The sequence below is a fragment of the Lepidochelys kempii genome, chromosome 1, assembly GCF_965140265.1.
Source record: "Lepidochelys kempii isolate rLepKem1 chromosome 1, rLepKem1.hap2, whole genome shotgun sequence".
NCBI lineage: Eukaryota > Metazoa > Chordata > Testudines > Cheloniidae > Lepidochelys > Lepidochelys kempii.
Genome location: NC_133256.1, coordinates 239,343,823 through 239,363,492, shown reverse-complemented (window position 1 = coordinate 239,363,492; position 19,670 = coordinate 239,343,823). Strand labels below are relative to the sequence as shown.

The 19,670-nt window shown below is 43.6% G+C and overlaps 1 protein-coding gene across 6 annotated transcripts in view; it reads left to right on the top strand.

Annotated features, from left to right (window-relative positions):
• The first annotated feature begins 3,759 nt into the window (after positions 1–3,759).
• BCL2L13 (BCL2 like 13) overlaps positions 3,760–19,670 on the top strand; it is an 80,343-nt gene continuing 64,432 nt past the window's right edge. For 2 of the 6 annotated variants that reach the window (XM_073319847.1, XM_073319817.1), the window contains exons 1-2: positions 3,888–3,977; positions 15,152–15,345. In XM_073319847.1, coding sequence (XP_073175948.1) covers positions 15,225–15,345 — 121 coding nt within the window. In that variant the 5' untranslated portion in view covers positions 3,888–3,977; positions 15,152–15,224. Of the gene's footprint in view, positions 3,978–5,074; positions 5,243–7,999; positions 8,149–15,151; positions 15,346–19,670 lie in introns of those variants that run through there. The other 4 variants (XM_073319837.1, XM_073319827.1, XM_073319857.1 and 1 more) reach the window with 4 other exon arrangements.

Here is a 19,670-nt window from a genome sequence, read left to right as displayed (position 1 = left end):
ACCATAGGCTGAGCAAGTGCAGAATGATGGTGGAATGTGCCTTTGGATGTTTAAAAGGTTGCTGGTGCTGTTTGCTTACTAGGTTAGATCTCAGTGAAAACAATATCCCCATTGTTATTGCTGCCTTCTGTGCTTCATAATATCTGTGAAACAAAGGGAGAAAAGTTTCTGCCAGGGTGCGGGGGTTGAGACAAATCGCCTGGCAGCCAATTTTGAGCAGCCAGACACCAGGGCAATAAGAAGAGCACATCAAGGGTCTCTGCTCTCCGTGAGGCTTTGAAAGCCAGTTTCAACAATGAGCCAGAGTAATGTGACACTTACCTATGTTGTTTTTACCAAACTGTCCCCTCTATTGCATTTTCTCCCCTGTAAACTCCACCCCCACCAACCACCGTGTGTTGAATGAATAAAGAGCCTTTTCTCCTCAATCCATTAAGTTTTATTATGCACACAAACACACAGAGACAGCAAAGAAAAGTAAGATATTCTGAGGCAAAAGGGCTGGTAACACTGGCGGGGGGTGGGGGGGAGAAACAAGGAAAGCTTGCTTATAGATGAACTGCAATAACAATCAAAGGTGTGGGAATGCGTGCTTTCTGGTCCTTGTACCCTCCCCTGGTGTTGAGTGCAAGGGATACCGAACTTCCCTCCCGCCTTATAGGACGTTTGGGAGAGGAGGATGTATAACTGGGTGATGATGGCAGCAGGTTCAGCATAGGCTGCAGAGGGACTCTCGCATCCAGCTGCCTTTCTTGAACCTCAACCAGATGCCTCAACATGTCTGATTGTTCCTTCATAATCCGCAGCATCTCTTCCTATGTGGCACGCTCTTGTTCCCTGCATGCTCTCCTGTCCTCCCTGTCCATGTCCAGGTTCTCAGACAGTATAATCCTCCATGCTCTGAGCTCCGTCTTGTCACTCTTGGAGGCACGCATTAACTCATTGAACTTGTCCTCCCGAGTCTTCTTTTTCTGCCTTCTAATCTGGGAAAGTCTCTGTCCCAGTGTGGAGGATGCATTGGTGGACAAGGTTTCAGCTGCAAGGAATGCAAAGCACAAGGGTAGCATTAACAGCGCATACACTGTTTCTGGTGCAAGGTTAATTTTTTTTTTAATAAAAAAAGAACCACCCCTCAATACACTTCACTGAAAGCCACAATGTAATCACAACTGCTGGCTATTGCAAGAGTTGGTTTGCTGCTCCAGCCATGGTGAGTAAGGCCACGAGGCATGGGCAAGAGGTCTTGTGCTGTTGCTTTTGTGAAGACATTCTTGGGATCACAGGTTGGAACTTGAGAAAAGTCCCCTTTCCCCTGGCAACCTGGATAGTTTGTTACAAATAGTTTGTTACAAATAGTTCCCCCAAATAGTTTGTTACAAAAGCGGCACAGCACAGTGTTGGGGGAGTGCGAAGGGAGACAAATAGGAAGCCCCTCCCCACTTTTTTTCCAGTGCTGCTTGCAATACACGGTGATCCCTTCCAACCATGGCACCTTTGGGAAAGCGTGGTTGTGTGACCCATATTTCACCAAACGGTGGGTGGATTACTTGTTGAATTGTTTGCGGTTTAAGGGCTAGCATTGAAAACTTCCCCTCATCTCTCCTCGGTGACCCTATGCGATATCACTCTCCTGAGGGTAACAGAGGCTGCAAGGGAGCAGATGCTGCAAGTGTCTGGATACAGACCTGGTCCTTATGCTGCAATGATGCCAGCAGAGTTAATACTGGAGTGGAACGGGAAAGTGTTCTACCATGGGGGACAAAATAAGGCAGTCCTTCCCAAAAACCTTCTGTAAAGGATTGCAGAGTACCTCCATGAAAGTTTCCTAGCGATCTCCATGGAGGATTCCCACGCCATCCCCATGTACATAAATAGTCTTTTTTGGAGAGCACCCTCTGCATAGCTGGAGTGGCCACCAATACCCACTACACCTATTTTTTTGTTCAGATTAAACATAAAAATAATAGCACGTAACCCCTACAGTTTGATTGGAAATGTGTACTCACCAGAGGAGCCTTCCCCGGCATCATGCTCCGCCGCCAATTGGTCCTGTGAAGGGATGGGCTCCAGGGTTAAAAACAGTTCTTGGCTGGCAGGGAGAATGGATCTTCCACTTGCCTACCTTACATTCTCCTCCTCTGCCTTGTCAACAATGTCCTCCTCATTGTTGCTCGAAGTCACCCAGGACTCCTGGAAGGTATCCACTGAGCGTTTTGGGGTAGTTGTGTGGCTGCCGTTGAGAATCACATGCAGCTCCTCATAAAAGTGGCATGTCTGTGGGGCAGAACCAGAACAACTGTTTGCCTCCCTTGTCTTCTGGTACACTTCTTCATTTTCAAGTGGCACTGCTGCGTGTTCCTTGTGTAGCCCTTCTCCCCCATACCCTGCACAATCTTGGCATAGATGTCAGCATTTCTTCTGCTGGACTGGAGCTCTGCCTGCACAGACTCTTCTCCCCAGACAGCAATAAGATCCACCACCTCGTGAGTACTCCATGCTGGAGCGTGTTTGCGGTCTTGAGTCTCCATGATTAGTTGTGCTGGTGAGCTCTCCATGCTGATCAAACAGGAAATGAAAATTCAAAAGTTCCTGGGGCTTTAACAGTGAAGTGTCTGTTTCCTGTGTACCTGGCTGATGTGCAATGGAGTTGAAAGTGCTCTCCAGAGTGGTCACAATGGAGCACTGTGGGACACCTCCCGGAGGCCAATTCATTCGAATTACACAACGCAGTGTCTACACTATCCCCATGTTGACCCATGGATGTCGAATCAAGCACTACACCTCTCGCAGAGGTGAAGTATAGAAGTCAACTTTACAGGCTTCTTAGGTTGACGGGAGGGACTCGGTAGTGTGGACACATACATTATTAGATTGATTTAACGCAGCTTATGTAAACCTATGTTTGTAGTGTAGACCAGGCCTAAGTTTATTGGGTAGGGCTGACTACTACTGTGGTATTTGGGGACAGTGTCAGTTGTCTCCAAGCGATCAGCTTGTGGAATGTTCACAGGTCACCCTTAGGCATTTGTAGCATGTGTTACATTTGGGAGAGTTATTGAATACTGCTTCTTGGAGCAGTGCCTTTCTACTCAACATAGACCAAGCAGTTGCTGCTTAACAAATAATAATAAAAATAATAGCCAAAACCCCTGTATTGCAATGCAATGTCTTTTTTGCTGTATCCTGGTGAATTATTTGCTCAGCTGGGTGACGATTTTTGGCACAGTCAGTAGGGACGCTTAGTTTTCTTGGGGGCGCATATATTTTAGTTGGGTGGGAGAGCAGGTTTGGTGAGGTGGAGTTGGTGTGGTTTTTTTGTTCTGGACTTTGGAGCTGAGAGAAAGATTTAAAATACTGGAAATATTAATGAGACAGGAGGACACAGGGACAGATGATCCCAGCCCAGCTCCATGGGGCAGTTGGGTCAGAGGGACACGGGGCCAGGAGGACTGGGGGCAATGGGGCCAGGGGGCCCCAGGACAAGCCCATCCCCATCGAGGGCAATGGGCCAGAGAGTCGCAGGGGCAGGACGACCCCAGGAGAGTGCCCTCGGGGGCAGTGGGACCGGGGTACAGGACCGTGCGGTCGGGGTGAGGGAGCCTGGGCCGGCGTGAGGGCGCTTCTGTCACGCGTTGAGCGGGGGAAGCCCGGCTGCAACGGGGCAGCGAGTCAGGCGGACGCCTATCTCACCCTCACGCGCCCCTCACCGCCGCCATGACAGGTACCGAGGCGGAAGTTACCCATTGGCTAGAGACGAGGGGGGTTTGCTATCGCCGCCGCGTGGAGGTCACACGACGCGAACCGTCCTTGCAGTTCCCGCGTGACGTGACCACGGTAACGTTACCTGATGCCCTTTCGCTCCCCCCCCCCTCTCCATCATGGCGGCGTCTGTAATTTAGGGCAGCTGCGAGTGCCGCGCGCACGCACAGGTTGGAGGCAGCGCCGCGCGTCCGCCGCCGCCGCCTCGCGAGACTCAGGTAAGGGGTCTGCACTCTACGCGCGCCCCTCACTCCCCTCCTCGGCGCGCGCGCGCGCGCGGCTCGTGGCGAGGAGGGTGGGGGTTCCGCGCGGGCGCGCGAGGCCCCGACCCCCTCCCCCGGGGTCGGACTCGGTGCCTTGAGAACTTTCACAGGGGGCGGTGTCAGTACCGGTAACGGGGCGGGAGGAGCCCCGCCACAGGCCCCCCTCCAGCTACCACCTCCCCCTCCCCCCCCACTGGTTGCCTGGCCTCTCGGTGCGGAGGGGGCTGCGCCCTGCGGTGTGTCCGCGCGCGGGTGACGGTTTGGGGCGCCGTGGCTGAAGGACGTGCCCTCCCCCCGCCGGCGCCCGCGCCCCCGCCCCGGGCCGCCCAGCAGCGCGGGTGCCACAGGTGATGCGGCTGGCGCTGCAGCTGGCGGCCCCGCCGTGCCCTGGGCTGGCAGCTCCCGAGCCCCGCGCTCTGCTCTTCCGAGAGCAGCTCCCGAGTCCCGGCTCGACCGCGCCTGCACGGGGTGCCCAGGGCCGCGTGGCTGAGTGGTTCCTCCCTTCGGGAGAGGGGGAAACGCCGTGCCAGACCCGGGGTCCTGCTTGTCTACAGCCCTGTCTGCGGCATCTGCCTCTACCCCAGGTGTTTGGAGGGGGACGTGCCAGAAACCCTGTGAGGGGCAGTTCTTTTTAACTGTTTATTTAGTAAGTTTTAACGAGTTCTGGAATCCTTGCCGTGTAATTAATAGAAACAAAGCAATGGTTTTCTCAGTGAGCTTTTATTCAGAGAGGCATTGTACAGAAGAAGTGAACAATGCATCTGAAGAAGTGGGTTTTTTACCTGTGAAAGCTTATGCCCAGATTAATCCCTTAGTCTTTAAGGTGCCACCGGATTCCTCATTGTTGTTACAGGAATATAGACACCCACTCTTTCTGTTTAATTGGGGATTACCCTATTATAGAGTGAGCATCTTTACAACACCCATAATATGTCATTTCTAGTGATCTCACTAAACTGAGTGAAATCTCTGTACATACATATAATAACCAGGTATGTTGATCAAATGTTAATGTTCAAATAAATTGGACAGGTATGTTGGGTTTTTTGCAGGTGAATGTGCTTTGAGTATTGAAATATCAAATATCTAACTGTCTCTAATGGACAACTCTTGAGGGAAGTTTAAAATGTAAACACAAGGAAGAGTGTGGAGGATCTGAATGGCAAATGATTTGGAGGCATATAGATCAGGTGGCTGAAGGATGTGACTTGGCTGCACAGGTATATGTGCCTACATTGGAGTGCATGTGCTGATATAGCATACGGGCATATGATTTCTGTTCATTTCATCATTCCTACCTTACTGACTGACTTATTGCTTTGATTTGCCTCTTACCATTTTTCTATCTATAGAGGTATTTATACCTCGCTTATCACTAGAGTATCTTTATTCTGAAAGGTCTGCTCAGCTGTCCCACTGACTATACTTGTGTGAATGTTTTTAAACTAATATACCAATTGGTTAACTTATATTTCAACTATCATTTTTAATTTATGCAACATGAAATTAAATGGCATTGCAAACTACTAAAAATGAATGAAAACTAATAAAGTTGGGGTTTTAATGATTTATCAACATCATGGTTTAGGGTCAAAGTTTGCCAAAGGTTGAGAACCTCTTCATTAGGTCATTTAATTGTTCTTTTTTTAAAAAAATCAAACCATTTGTTTATGGGATAATGTAATTAAATGCGCATTCTAAGGTTAACTAAAACCACACCCCAAATAAATGACTACCACAGAGCTTTTCACTGTTTTTCAATCCATTAAATGTCACTTGAGAAACAGAGACAAGGTGGGTGAGGTAGTATCTTTTATTGGACCAGCTTCAGTTGGTGAAAGAGGTTTTGAGCTACACTGAGCTTTGAAGAAGAGCTCCGTGTAGCTCCAAAGCTTGTCTCTCTCACTCACAGAAGTTGGTCCATCAAAAGATATTACCTCACCCACCTACCTGTTCTGGGACCAACATGACTACAATACCACTACAAACAACTTGAGAAATAGTAACAGATGAAATATTGATTAATTTCCAGTAGGAACTGAAATGTTTAAATTTTGATGAATTTTTGACCATTTACTAAAACCAGTTAGTGTCACCTAGGCCTGATCTACACGTAAAACATAGGTCGACATAACTACGGTGTTAAAGGGTGTGAAAAGTCCACATCTGAGTGCCATAGCTCTACCAACTGAACCTCTGGTATGGATGCAGCTAAGTCAATGGAAGAATGCTTCTGTCAACCTAGGATACCATTGCTTGGGAAGGTGGAGTTCCTACAGCATGAAACACCCTTTCCGTTGCCGTAGTCTGCATCTGCACTACGGGATACTGCAACGGAGCTATGGCACCTTAGCTATGCTGCTATAGCACACATAGTGTAGATGTGGCCAGAGTGGCAATACCTCAAGATGTGTGTAGTTATTTTCCAACTCTTGCAAAAGCAGGTGCTATGGGGAATTCTAGCAGATGGAGACATTCTCGGAGACCAATTACTGCCAGGTTAAACCACGGTGGAAAAATAGTGGTGTTTTTTCTATATAAAAAATCATTTAAGATTTAAATTGGATTTCTTGATTTTGTTAAAATTATATATTTTTTCTGTGTAAAAATAAACCTGTTGAAAATGAAATCTGTATTTAATAAAAAAACGTTAAGGCCTAAACTTATTTAGTTGTAAATGTGAAACATGTTCTGAGAAGAGAAATTTGTGTATCCAAAACATATAAGGTTGTTTTGTTAATAAAAATTAATTTATATGCTGTTTTGTGCATTTAAATTCCAGCTATGACCTGAATGCAGCTTGACACAAATCATGAGCAAAAAGTTAATTATGTAGTAAATAAGCAATACATATTTAACCATTTCCTAACATACTAAAAATGTACAATTAATAAGAATCTGAAAATATTAAGATGTATAATTTCTTAAACAATATATATATATATAGTTATAATGTACCCTTCAGTGTAGCAAAAAGATGTACCAGATGTAGTGTAAAGGCTCTGGTTGTTAATAAACCTGTTTTAATAGTTACATCAACCAGTGAGAATGCACCTTTCTGTAGAACAGAGGTCCCCAAACGGTGGAGCGTGCACAGAGGAATGTTTGGCGGGGCGCAGCTGGGGCCCAGGTGAGCCACCACGGGGGGAGGGAGCACCACCCAGCTCTGTTCCTGGCCCTGGTCCCATGCCCAGGGGCCTGGGCTGTCAGCCACGGGCTAGGTTCCTCTCCTGCCCCCAGCCGTGGCCCCAGTCCCGGCTCTGGGGGGGGCGGAGTGTGGACAACGGTAAGTGGGGGCATGAGGTAAAAAGTTTTGGGGACCACTGCTTTAGAAAATAACTGGCATATAAATGGAAAAGTTGATTAAAATTGATTACTAAAATCAACTTTTTCCACTTGATGATTTAAATAATTATTTTAATACCTTGATTTAAATCAATCCACTAGTCCAGTGGTTCTCAAACTTTAGCAACCTGAGGTCCTCTATTTTTATTTAAAATTTGTAGCGGATCCCCAAGCTGGCTTTTTATTTTCCCTGGGGATGCTCAGCCCCCACTATGCCCCCACTCCACCCCTTCCTCCAAGCCCCATCCCACCTCACTTCTTCCAGCTGTACCCCTCCCCCTCCTCTTTCTTTTTGCCTCTTCCCTTGTGGTGTGCAGGAGGTAGGAGGAGGAGTTGATCAGCGGGGCCGGTGGACCCTCTGGAGTACACTCGGACCCCAGCTTGAGAACCGCTGCACTAGTCCACTCTTAGTTTCAGTTTAAAATTGTCTTGCAGTGCTTCTCTGAACTTCTAGAGCATTTCACTGACTTTCTTCTTTTGCTGGTTTGGGGAATGATCTTCATATGTTTATGACCAGTGAAGCTCCTTGGGATCTGTTGTTTTTTAATAAAAAGTGCTATGTAAATAAAACATCTTAGATTAAGGACTTGTCTACATTACCTGCAGGATCGACGGGCAGTGATCGATCCAGTGGGTGTTGATTTATCACGTATAGTCTATTCGCGATAAATCGACTGCCGAGCGCTCTCCTGTTGACTCCAGTACTCCACCGGAGCGAGAGGTGCAGGCAGAGTTGCTGGGGGAGCGTCAGCTGTCGACTCACCGCAGTGAAGACACCGCGGTGAGTGGATCTAAGTATGGTGACTTCAGCTATATTATTCACGTAGCTGAAGTTGCGTAACTTAGATTGATCCTCCCCAGTGTAACCCAGGCCTAAGGTGCGATGTAAAGTGTAATGGGTGAACTGGCTGAACTGAGACTCATAACTATTTCAAGGTATTATGCTGGAGAGAGGGCCCAGAATTGTGGAATATTTCAAAAGTGTGCTGCTTTTAAAAACCATTTTAATTTTAAGGCTATGTCATCACTATAGCGATCACTCAAGTTAGCCTAGCTTGAGTGAGAGTGGTCACACTGCAGAAAAATACATGAAGAGCCTGGAGTGATTGTGTTAGCAGCTGACAAGCTGTGCTTACTCAGGCTGTAAACTAGACCCCCTGGTAGGCCAGCAACTTTAGGGGAGACACTTGAGTTATAACTTGAGTTAGCTATGCAGTGAACCCAAGACATAACAGAGCTGCTATACTTGAGGCTCTGTATTTCTAGAGTGTTAAATAGACTGCTGGTAAGGCTAGTCCTCTCCCATTATCCTTTATAAACCTGCAATAAAAAACCTGTAGTATTCTATTGGTGTAGCTATAAATGCATAAGGTGGGTCTCTGATCCATAAGAGTTAAATGGATACCCAGTGAATCTTGGTGACATCTGGTAGAGTGTACTTTAATGCAGTAGTTCAATACAGCTGCATGTTGACTGTAAGTTTAGTAAGGCAAATGGAAAGCTGAATGTGCACTGAAATCCCATCTAATAGGCGAGGGCTAAAACATAGGAAAGCCCCTTCACCAGAGGATTGTAAACAATGTATTCATTGGTAGCTTGTCTATCGCCATGTAATTGATGTAAGACCCTGCAACAGATTAGGATGCGGCAGACTGCATGAGGAAATGTCAGTCTGGCTGACCACATCAGTTCCCGGGTTAGTTGAATGGCTGAGCCCATGTCAAACAGATAATGGAGGTTTTTCTTGATGGGGGGTGGGGAGAGAGGAATATGGGTCACAAACTTAAATATAGAGATTTTTAATGGGGATTGGGTTTTGTGAAGTAACAGTATTGTTAGCCATTCACAATAATGAATATGAGCCCTTGCATTTTGTTTTGATAAGGAGTAATCAGTCTCTTGTTCTTGTGTTAAATCCATTGCATCCATTTAATTTTTTTGCCTTTTCTTTTAAGACCCTTCGTAACACTAATCTCTGCTTATTTGACCTCGGATCTTACATTGAGCACTGTTTTCTCTTCTCCAGAAATGATGCCAGCCTTGATGAACATTTTGTCTGCTTCACTTATAAGTGTATTTGCTCCTTTTTCATTTTACCTGAGACATGGAATGCCATCCCTCCTCTGATTTGCCTTGCCACTTCTCTTGTCTTTTTAATTTACTCTAAAATCTGGCCTCTTCTGTGAAGCCCACAGAATAAGAATCAATATTTTCTATTCATAATTGAAAAAAATCTTAACTATAAACCACTATGATCAATGAAAAAAGAAAAGGAGTACTTGTGGCACCTTAGAGACTAACCAATTTATTTGAGCATAAGCTTTCGTGAGCTACAGCTCACTTTATCGGATGCATACTCTGGAAAATACCGAAGATATTTTTATACACACACACACACCATGAAAAAATGGGTGTTTATCACTACAAAAGGTTTTCTGTCCCCCCAAACCCACTCTCCTGTTGGTAATAGCTTATCTAAAGTGATCACTCTCCTTACAATAAGAAAAGGAGTACTTGTGGCACCTTAGAGACTAACCAATTTATTTGAGCATAAGCTTTCGTGAGCTACAGCTCACTTCATCAGATGCATATCGTGGAAACTGCAGCAGACTTTATATATACACAGAGAATATGAACCAATACCTCCTCCCACCCCACTGTCCTGCTGGTAATAGCTTATTTAAAGTGATCATCAGGTGGGCCATTTCCAGCACAAATCCAGGTTTTCTCACCCTCCACCCCCCCCCCCCCCCACAAATTCACTCTCCTGCTGGTGATAGCCCATCCAAAGTGACAACTCTTTACACAATGTGCATGACAATCAAGTTGGGCTATTTCCTGCACAAATCCAGGTTTTCTCACATCCCCCCCACCCCCATACACACACAAACTCACTCTCCTGCTGGTAATAGCTCATCCAAACTGACCACTCTTCAAGTTTAAATCCAAGTTAAACCAGAACATCTGGGGGGGGGGGTAGGAATGTTTGGATGAGCTATTACCAGCAGGAGAGTGAGTTTGTGTGTGTATGGGGGTGGGGGGGATGTGAGAAAACCTGGATTTGTGCAGGAAATAGCCCAACTTGATTGTCATGCACATTGTGTAAAGAGTTGTCACTTTGGATGGGCTATCACCAGCAGGAGAGTGAATTTGTGGGGGGGGGGGGTGGAGGGTGAGAAAACCTGGATTTGTGCTGGAAATGGCCCACCTGATGATCACTTTAGATAAGCTATTACCAGCAGGACAGTGGGGTGGGAGGAGGTATTGGTTCATATTCTCTGTGTATATATAAAGTCTGCTGCAGTTTCCACGATATGCATCTGATGAAGTGAGCTGTAGCTCACAAAAGCTTATGCTCAAATAAATTGGTTAGTCTCTAAGGTGCCACAAGTACTCCTTTTCTTTTTGCGAATACAGACTAACACGGCTGTTACTCTGAAACCTCTCCTTACAATGTGTATGATAATCAAGGTGGGCCATTTCCAGCACAAATCCAGGGTTTAACAAGAACGTCTGAGGAACAGTGTGTGTGTGTGTGGGGGGAAGGAATAAACAAGGGGAAATAGGTTACTTTTTAAAATGAATCAACCATTCCCAGTCTCTATTCAAGCCTATTTCCCCTTGTTTATTCCTCCCCCCCACTGTTCCTCAGACGTTCTTGTTAAACCCTGGATTTGTGCTGGAAATGGCCCACCTTGATTATCATACACATTGTAAGGAGAGTGATCACTTTAGATAAGCTATTACCAGCAGGAGAGTGGGGTGGGGGGAGAGAGAACCTTTTGTAGTGATAAACACCCATTTTTTCATGGTCTGTGTGTATAAAAACATCTTCTTCTGTATACATCCGATGAAGTGATCTGTAGCTCACGAAAGCTTATGCTCAAATAAATTGGTTCGTCTCTAAGGTGCCACAAGTACTCCTTTTCTTTTTGCAAATACAGACTAACACAGCTGTTACTCTGAAACCTATGATCAATGAGTAATCACATTATTGTATTGTAGGCCCTTCTTCCGCAAAAACCAATAACTGAAGTGCCACCTCTTGGATTCTGAAGTTTGTCACTGATGTTTTTTCAGCAAAGCTGAGGACTCTTACTGTTCATTCGTCTATACAGGTTCTTATGCTGTCATCTCTGTAGTGTTGGAGCTCCCAACATCTTTTATATGTGGCTTGTTCTTTCTTTCATCCTCTCCCCAGGGAAACATTTTAACCTCTTTTTCCAAACAGCCCATGACTTGATTTTTCAGAGATGCTGAGCATGTACTGACATTCTCTTGAATTAGGCTTAAGTGTTGTATGAGGATCCCTGTACCACCGTGGAGTCCCATTCTTTGTGTATTGGTGTGCTCTCTTCCTTTCTATACTGGCTCAGATATCTCATCTAAGGATAGTGCCTCATTCTCTGTTAAAAATTGTTCTTAGATGATATATAGTACAGTGCTTGGATTCCTCGAGATACCATTTGACATTTTTTCAGCTTGTGTAAGATAATCACAATCCTGCGCAGTTCTGTTTCCATACCAAAGACCTCCAAGGAACCATGTAAGCGCTGCAGGAAATGGTGGGAATCTGGGATGTTCTGTGAAACAGTATTGAACAAAAGGTTTAACCCATCTCATGCAAGTATGCTCTGTCTACCTAAATTTCCTTTGAAGTTTTAATTAGCTGTGGTGCTTTTCTTCCCATAATGTGTAGTAATGTTGTTGTGTAACAGCTGCTGTTCCACCCCAGAAACTGTTAGTGCTGGATGTAGCATTGTTTACAGTGTTGTCTATAAAGCACTTGGGGATGAAAGGTGCTATATGAATGTAAGATGATTAATGTGAGGCAAGAGATGCCATTATTCAGAAGTATCTCACCATTAGTCTTGTGTATGAATTGCAGCTGCAGTCATATCTGCAGCAGAGGAACCAACCATGGGGAATATTCCAGGCATTCTGAAATAAGCAAGAAGAGGCAGGGCTTCCCGGAGTATAGTCTAAATGAAAGTGATCTCCACACTGCTTTTACTACTAAATGAGTTTGAAAGTATTAAAGATCAAAAGGAATGGTTTAACTGCTTCCCCACTGACTCTCTTCCTTTTGCACCTTTTATTGACAAGTTCATTATCCTTTCCATATCACCTCAAAACAGCTCTATAGCAGTGTAACTTTTTTTTGCTTCTCTTCCACAATTTGGTTGCTCCAGCGAGCTATTTGAATGCCTTTGCAATAATAAGAAGGTTTAGAAGTTACTTCTAATGTCTCCTTTTGTGTCCAAATGAGATTTTTTCTTTTAAAGGCATCGTTTGCTGGACGGATTGTACTTAGGGCCTTGTAATGCATTGTCCATACTGATCACAAGACATTCTGAAATTTAAACAGTAGGAATGGCCTAAAAGGCTCCTAAAGTAGTGCTCTGTTTTTCACAATATTTCATTACTATAAATCTAACCAGATTTATACCATTACATTTGGTGCTGTTTTTTAGCTAAAGGTAATTGTCACTAGTCCTGACAGTGATAGAACTATTCAGAACCCATCAAATAGCTGTTTCTGTAGCCTCCATCATCTTTGGAGTGTACTGTCAGCTTCATCATTAGATGTCCACTCTAGCGGCAAAACATGCACTACTTATAGTTTGGAAATAACTATTTGAAGCAATTGAGAGCTTTTAAACTTTAAAATTGATCTTGAATTCTCTGACCATTGTGGTTGTCTTCCTTGTGCTTGACTAGATTCCCATTGGAAATAGTTATCCACACTTTGTTTTAATTAAGTAAATAGACACTAATAGTCTAAAACTTTTTAAAATCTGCCTTTTCTTTTCTGTGATTTCCATTTGAGATCTGGTTATTTTTTCTTTGCTACTCTTTCTCAGCTGTCATACTTTAGCTCTCTTGACCGTACGTTTTTTCATTTTTCTCTCATTTGAACGTTTATAAAGTGAAATACATAAAAGTAGTCGGAATGGAAAAGTTGATCAGCCAGATGTTTATATTGAAGATATTTGGATCTCTGTTTCATCAAGGGACAGCGCCTGGCTGAGAAATTCAGTCTCATAACCTGCTGCTAGTCAGGGAGATACCCTCACACCTGCAGAGGGAGACATCTGTAAAGGATGTGGAATTCCTTTCCTCTGTTAACCATGTGGTGTTGCTGTTGGAACACTAAAGTGAATGAGAGATGACCACTGTCAGTTCAATTGTGCAGTAAGGTGTGAGCAGCACCAGTGCTGGAATCTTATGAGAAGCAGCAGAAACAACAAAAAATTCAGCTGTTCTCTGGAAAGTAAGGATTGGGGAGAGGAGAGCTCTCTCTCTCTCCACCCTTACTCCCCCACAGTTTCCTGATATTGTATCGAAAGGGAACATTGCAGCTGCAACATGAAATTCACAAATCCGGTGAACTTCATGGTTGCACTACAGGCAGCAGTGAAACAGGCCAAGGTTCTGTCAGTTTCTAACTAATGTGTGAGACAAGACAGCAAAGTGAAACTATCTTATTAATTACTGGCAAGTAAACTTCTCAGACCCTATGTAAAGGCCCTAACTAAGCAGTAGCAAACTATACAGTTTTAAATTTAGAGGTATACTTGTCACGGAGTGTGGGGGAGTCCAGGCCCTGCATCCTTCTTCGTGGGATTCACTGAGACTCTCAGCCAGCCAGTAAAACAAAAGGTTTATTGGACAACAGGAACACAGTCTAAAACAGAGCTTGTGGGTACAACCAGGACCCCTCAGTCAAGTCCTTCTGGGGGAGCAGGGAACTTAGACCCCAGCCCTGGGGTTCCCTGCGTTCCACCACCCAGCACCAAACTGAAACTAAACCCCCCCCTTGGCGGGCTCTCTCCTGCAGCCTCTGTTCACATTCCTGGGCAGAGGTGTTACCTCCCACTACTGGCTCAGGTTACAGGCTCTCAGATCTCCCATTGAAACTCCCCTGCCACATTCCCAAGTCAACACTCCCCCCTCCCTGCTGCATCACATCTCTCCCCCCTTCGAGATTGAACTGAGCGGGGTCACTCTGACCAGTGACCTGGGGAAGTTCAGGGCCCCCTCTCCGGGACAGCACATCTGCTATCAGGTTGGCACTTCCCCCCTCCCTGCTGCGTCACAATACTATTGGCTTAAAAACCACAATTTGAAAACTTACCTATTGTTAAAAGCATAAACAAAGATTACTATAAATGAGAGATTAGAGAGAAAAATCTTTCTGGTAGTTTTTCTGCACTTAACAGCACTTTGTAGGTTCCCAGATTTGCAGTTCCACTATAATCAGTTTTCTCTGTTTATGCTGGTCTGTCACGCAGCAACAGGGGAAGAGAAGAACATTTATGAAAATAGGAAATTTGCGATTTCCTACTTTGTATGGCAAGTGATTAGAAAGCCACAAAAATGTGAGGTGAATTCATGTATGTGTAGAAACAAACATGTTTTTAACTCTGTTAAGCCTAGTTTTCCAGTTAACTGTCTTCCTTTATAAACAAAAGTTTCTCCAGTCTGAGGCATGTAAGAGAGTGCCCACCATCCCCTTTTCCATTTTAATCGAGCCATATATTTTTGGATGATACTGGAGTGGAAAAGAAAGGAAAGAAAAGTTGTCTTGGACTGAGGCGTTGTTAGGCAAAGCTTCACCCTAAAGCAAATGGAAACAGCAGTTTATAAATTCGCCATAGGGTATTGAGATGGAAACTCTTAAGAGTCTTCAGCAGAATCTTGGGGTGTGATTGCTCTTACTGTAATAGGGAGTATGGATTTCTGCTCTTCCTTACAAAAAAAATTAATCTTCTCTCTTTCAGTCTGTCTTACCCTCTTAGCCAGAAGAAAAACTACGCGCACCATTAACCCTGTGGAGCATTGCAAGTCAATCCAATGGCGTCCTCTACTGCTGTGCCTGTAGGATTTCACTATGAAACAAAATATGTTGTTCTCAGCTACCTGGGGCTCTTGTCACAGGAGAAGCCACAAGAGCAACATCCTCCCTCGTCTCCAGGTAACATTGTATTTACATGTGTGGTTGCTTTATCAATTAACTGTAGAATTGAGAAATCTGTCTTGTATGTATGTAAAAAGTGCAAAAAGCGGCAGCTAGACATGTGTATCTCACCTGATATGTTCATTTTTAAAATAACATGAAGACCTGGAGATAGAAACAAAGCAGTTCACATCTAGTTCACTGGTTTAATTTCAGCTGAGTCCATAGTGACTAAAATTTATTATCACATTGTTGTTTGTCATATATGAAACACATAGGTGGTCTCAGTATAACTCAGTATTGTTCCTTGACGTTAGCAAAGCTTTTGACACGGTCTCTTTTGACACAGTATTCTTGCCAGCAAGTTAAAGAAGTATGGGTTGGATGAATGGACTATAAAGTGGATAGAAAGTTAGCTAGACTGTCGGGCTCAACAGGTAGTGATCAATGGCTCCATGTCTAATTGGCAGCCGGTATCAAGTGGAGTGCCCCAAGGGTCGGTCCTGGGCCGGTTTTGTTCAATATCTTCATAAATGATCTGGAGGATGGTGTGGATTGCACCCTCAGCAAGTTTGCAGATGACACTAAACTGGGAAGAGAGGTAGATACTCTGGAGGGTAGGGATAGGGTACAGAGGGACCTAGACAAATTAGAGGATTGGGCCAAAAAGAAATCTGATGAGGTTCAACAAGGACAAGTGCAGAGTCCTGCACTTAGGGCGGAAGAATCCCATGCACCGCTACAGACTAGGGACCGAATGGCTAGGCAGCAGTTCTGCATAAAAGGACCTAGGGGTTACAGTGGATGAGAAGCTGGATATGAGTCAACAGTGTGCCCTTGTTGCCAAGAAGGCCAATGGCATTTTGGGATGTAAAAGTAGGAGCATTGCCAGCAGGGACATGATCGTTCCCCTCTATTTGACGTTGGTGAGGCCTCATCTGGAGTACTGTGTCCAGTTTTGGGCCCCACACTACAAGAAGGATGTGAAAAAATTGGAAAACGTCCAGCGGAGGGCAACAAAAATGATTAGGGGATTGGAACACATAACTTATGAGGAGAGGCTGAGGGAACTGGGATTGTTTAGTCTGCGGAAGAGAAGAATGAGGGGGGATCTGATAGCTGCTTTCAACTACCTGAAAGGGGGTTCCAAAGACGATGGATCTAGACTGTTCTCAGTGGTAGCAGATGACAGAACAAAGAGTAATGTTCTCAAGTTGTGGTGGGGGAGGTTTAGATTGGATATTAGGAAAAAGTTTTTCACTAGGAGGGTGGTGAAACACTGGAATGCGTTACTTAGGGAGGTGGTGGAATCTCCTTCCTTAGAAGTTTTTAAGGTCAGGTCCCTATTTAGTTGGGGATTGGTCCTGCTTTGAGCAGGGGGTTGGACTAGATGACCTCCTGAGGTCCCTTCCAACCCTGATATTCTATGATTCCTCAGAAGATATATTCTTGATGTCATGCTTGTTGCCGCTCCTGAGGCTTTTTCTGCAGTCGCATTTTTTGGGCAAAAAGAAAAGGAGGACTTGTGGCACCTTAGAGACTAACCAATTTATTTGAGCATGAGCTTTCGTGAGCTACAGCTCACTTCATCAGATGTTTACCGTGGAAACTGCAGCAGACTTTATATACACACAGAAATCTCCCACTCATGCTTTATCCACTGGGGCTGGGTTAAACAGGTATCAGACTTTTTAAAATCACTGTCTTAATTCTAGCCTTGCTTGCAGTGGGTTTAGACAACACTGTGGTATACACACTTGTGCCCTGTTTATCTTAGTGCTTCCGCTGTAGCTGCAGTCACCAGTAGTACGGTGGTGGGATACTTCCAGCAAAATGCTAGTGTAGACCAGGTTAGAGAAGTCAAGCATTGCATGGATCATGGACACAGTTCCTCCAGAGCAGATCTTAGGCATACTGGAAGTGGGTGCAGTCTAAAGGAAGCCACGACTGCCATAGACTATTTCTCTTGCTTTGTGGATATAATTTTAGTTTTCAGGGTTAACAATCTGACATCATTATGGAACTGAATTATGTTTTTTAAATTGTATTTTGTTCTTTTCTGGTAAGTAGAACTGTTCTGAACTGTATAGCAAGACAACAGAAGTTATAGCAAATAATGCAGGGAGACTATTTACCTCTAATACTAGTATTTGGATCATTCTCCCCACTTGTGTATTAAAGGGCTACGCTCTCTTCCTTCAGATACCTTATTTTTTAAAATAATTCTTCCACAAAGACTTTCACTGTTAACCTACCATTTGGGGAAGAGGAAGGAATAGGGGAAATAAGCAGTGCTTGAACAGTGTACTCCTCTAATGTAGATTATAAATAGCATAGGCCAATTACTGTGTCTTCCCTTATTCTTTAGTGCCAAACATTCAACATATAACCATAAATTATGTGTAAATATCTCATATGTTTTGGTGGGTTGTCCCCTTTTTTACTAGTTATTTATTTAGGAAGTATTAACAGGTTTACAAATCCTTGCCATGTAAATATCAGAAACAAAATAATAATCATTACAATAGTGAGCATTTGTTTAAAGAGAAATTATGTAAAACTGTAGTCATCAGATTTGACAGGGTGTTACTATATTAGAGTGACAGGTTCAGAGTAGCAGCTGTGTTAGTCTGTATTCGCAAAAAGAAAAGGAGTACTTGTGGCACCTTAGAGACTAACCAATTTATTTGAGCATAAGCTTTCGTGAGCTACAGCTCATCTCATCAGTTCTTTTTATATTACACTGAGTATCATTACATCGTCTATGACAGGTTGATTTTTTTTAAAGTGAAATCTCTGATTACACACATTTAGCAGACCAGAAATATCAAATATTAATATTCAAAAAAATTGGACACGCTGGAGTTTCTTGCACGTGAATGTACTTTGACTTTTTTTCAGTAAATGGTAACCAAATATTTAAATATCTAGTCTCTGTTTCTTTTGCTGGGTATGTAATTGGTTCATTAATTTTTCCATAATAACTCTCTCTCACGTTATTTTGAACTATTCTGTTAGAGTTGGACTTTTTTCTTTTTCCAGTGAGAGGCAATCAGTAGCATAGCAGCTATTAGCAGATGAGATTGATTTCCTTTTGTGTGACCATTTCCATTAGAAAGCCACAGCAGGATTACCAAAGGATCATTTAGTAAGAAATATCCCACAACCTGAAGTGTTTGGTTATGAATTGCATCTCAGTACTCTCTAATGACTGGACATGTGCACCATATATACATAAAATCTCCTCTTTCACCACAGTTTCTCCAACGTTTATCCCCATTCAATCTATATACAGTATATTTTTTTACCCTCACTGGTATGAGGTACCATTAAGGCAGTATCTTAGACATTTTCTTTTATTGTGCCACAGACTGAGGTTTCTGGTCCTCTTTTCCAGATCAGAACCCATTCCTCTGGAGTAATTTGTCTGTCCAGATCCTTTTCCCATCATGTCGTCTGTAGACATTTTTTTTTGTGCAGAAAGTTGTCTGTAAAAATTGATATTAGTTAGTTACGTTTTTGTTTCCTAATTGACTAGACTTCACTGCTTCTATTAAAGTTAGTTTTCTGTATAAAACAGTTTTTCTAGAAAGCTGAGAAACAATGCCTAACTTGAAAGCACTGGTATGGAGAGTGGGCAGGTTAAAGTTAGTTTTAATCTCTAAATAAATTAGAAAAGTTTTTCTTGACTAGCTGACCAACCATTTGTATTCCATGGCTCTCCCAGTTTTTAAAGCTCTCTGGTTCATTAATTTGGTTAAGATCTGGATTTTTTACAATGCATGACATTGGAGGAGGAGGAAAAATAATTTCTCATCTGTAGTTCTATCCCAAACCTATAGATTATCCTTTACTAAAGAATGTGAGGTAATTTCTGGAGGGTGTGATATTTTTTATTAATCCATGGTATCCTAGCAATGTTGCACAGACACAGTTTTCTTGTTGAATAAAGACCCAGTGTTTGGCTGGGTTAAATCTCCCGTCAGTCTACTACTACTTTGAGCTGGCTGGCTTGATAGTACCATAGAATATTTTGAACAGCTAGTCAGTCAACTCTTTTTAATGGGTCTGTACAAAGTATTTGCACCCTTGGTCTTTTCTTATTCTGTATAAATTCTAACATCCTCTGTGTGTTCCTGCTAGGGTTTTAGTCTGGAATGATTACAGAAAGATTCTGAAACAAGAAAGATATCCTTGGCAAAATATTTATTTTGACTGTGGCTTTTCTTCCCAATCAAGAAATTGCATTCTTCCCCACCTCTCCAAATCTTTATTTTCTGAAGTAGTGATTTGACATTTAAATCATAGAGCTCTTCTAGGTTGTTTGAGATTTGAGTTCCCAG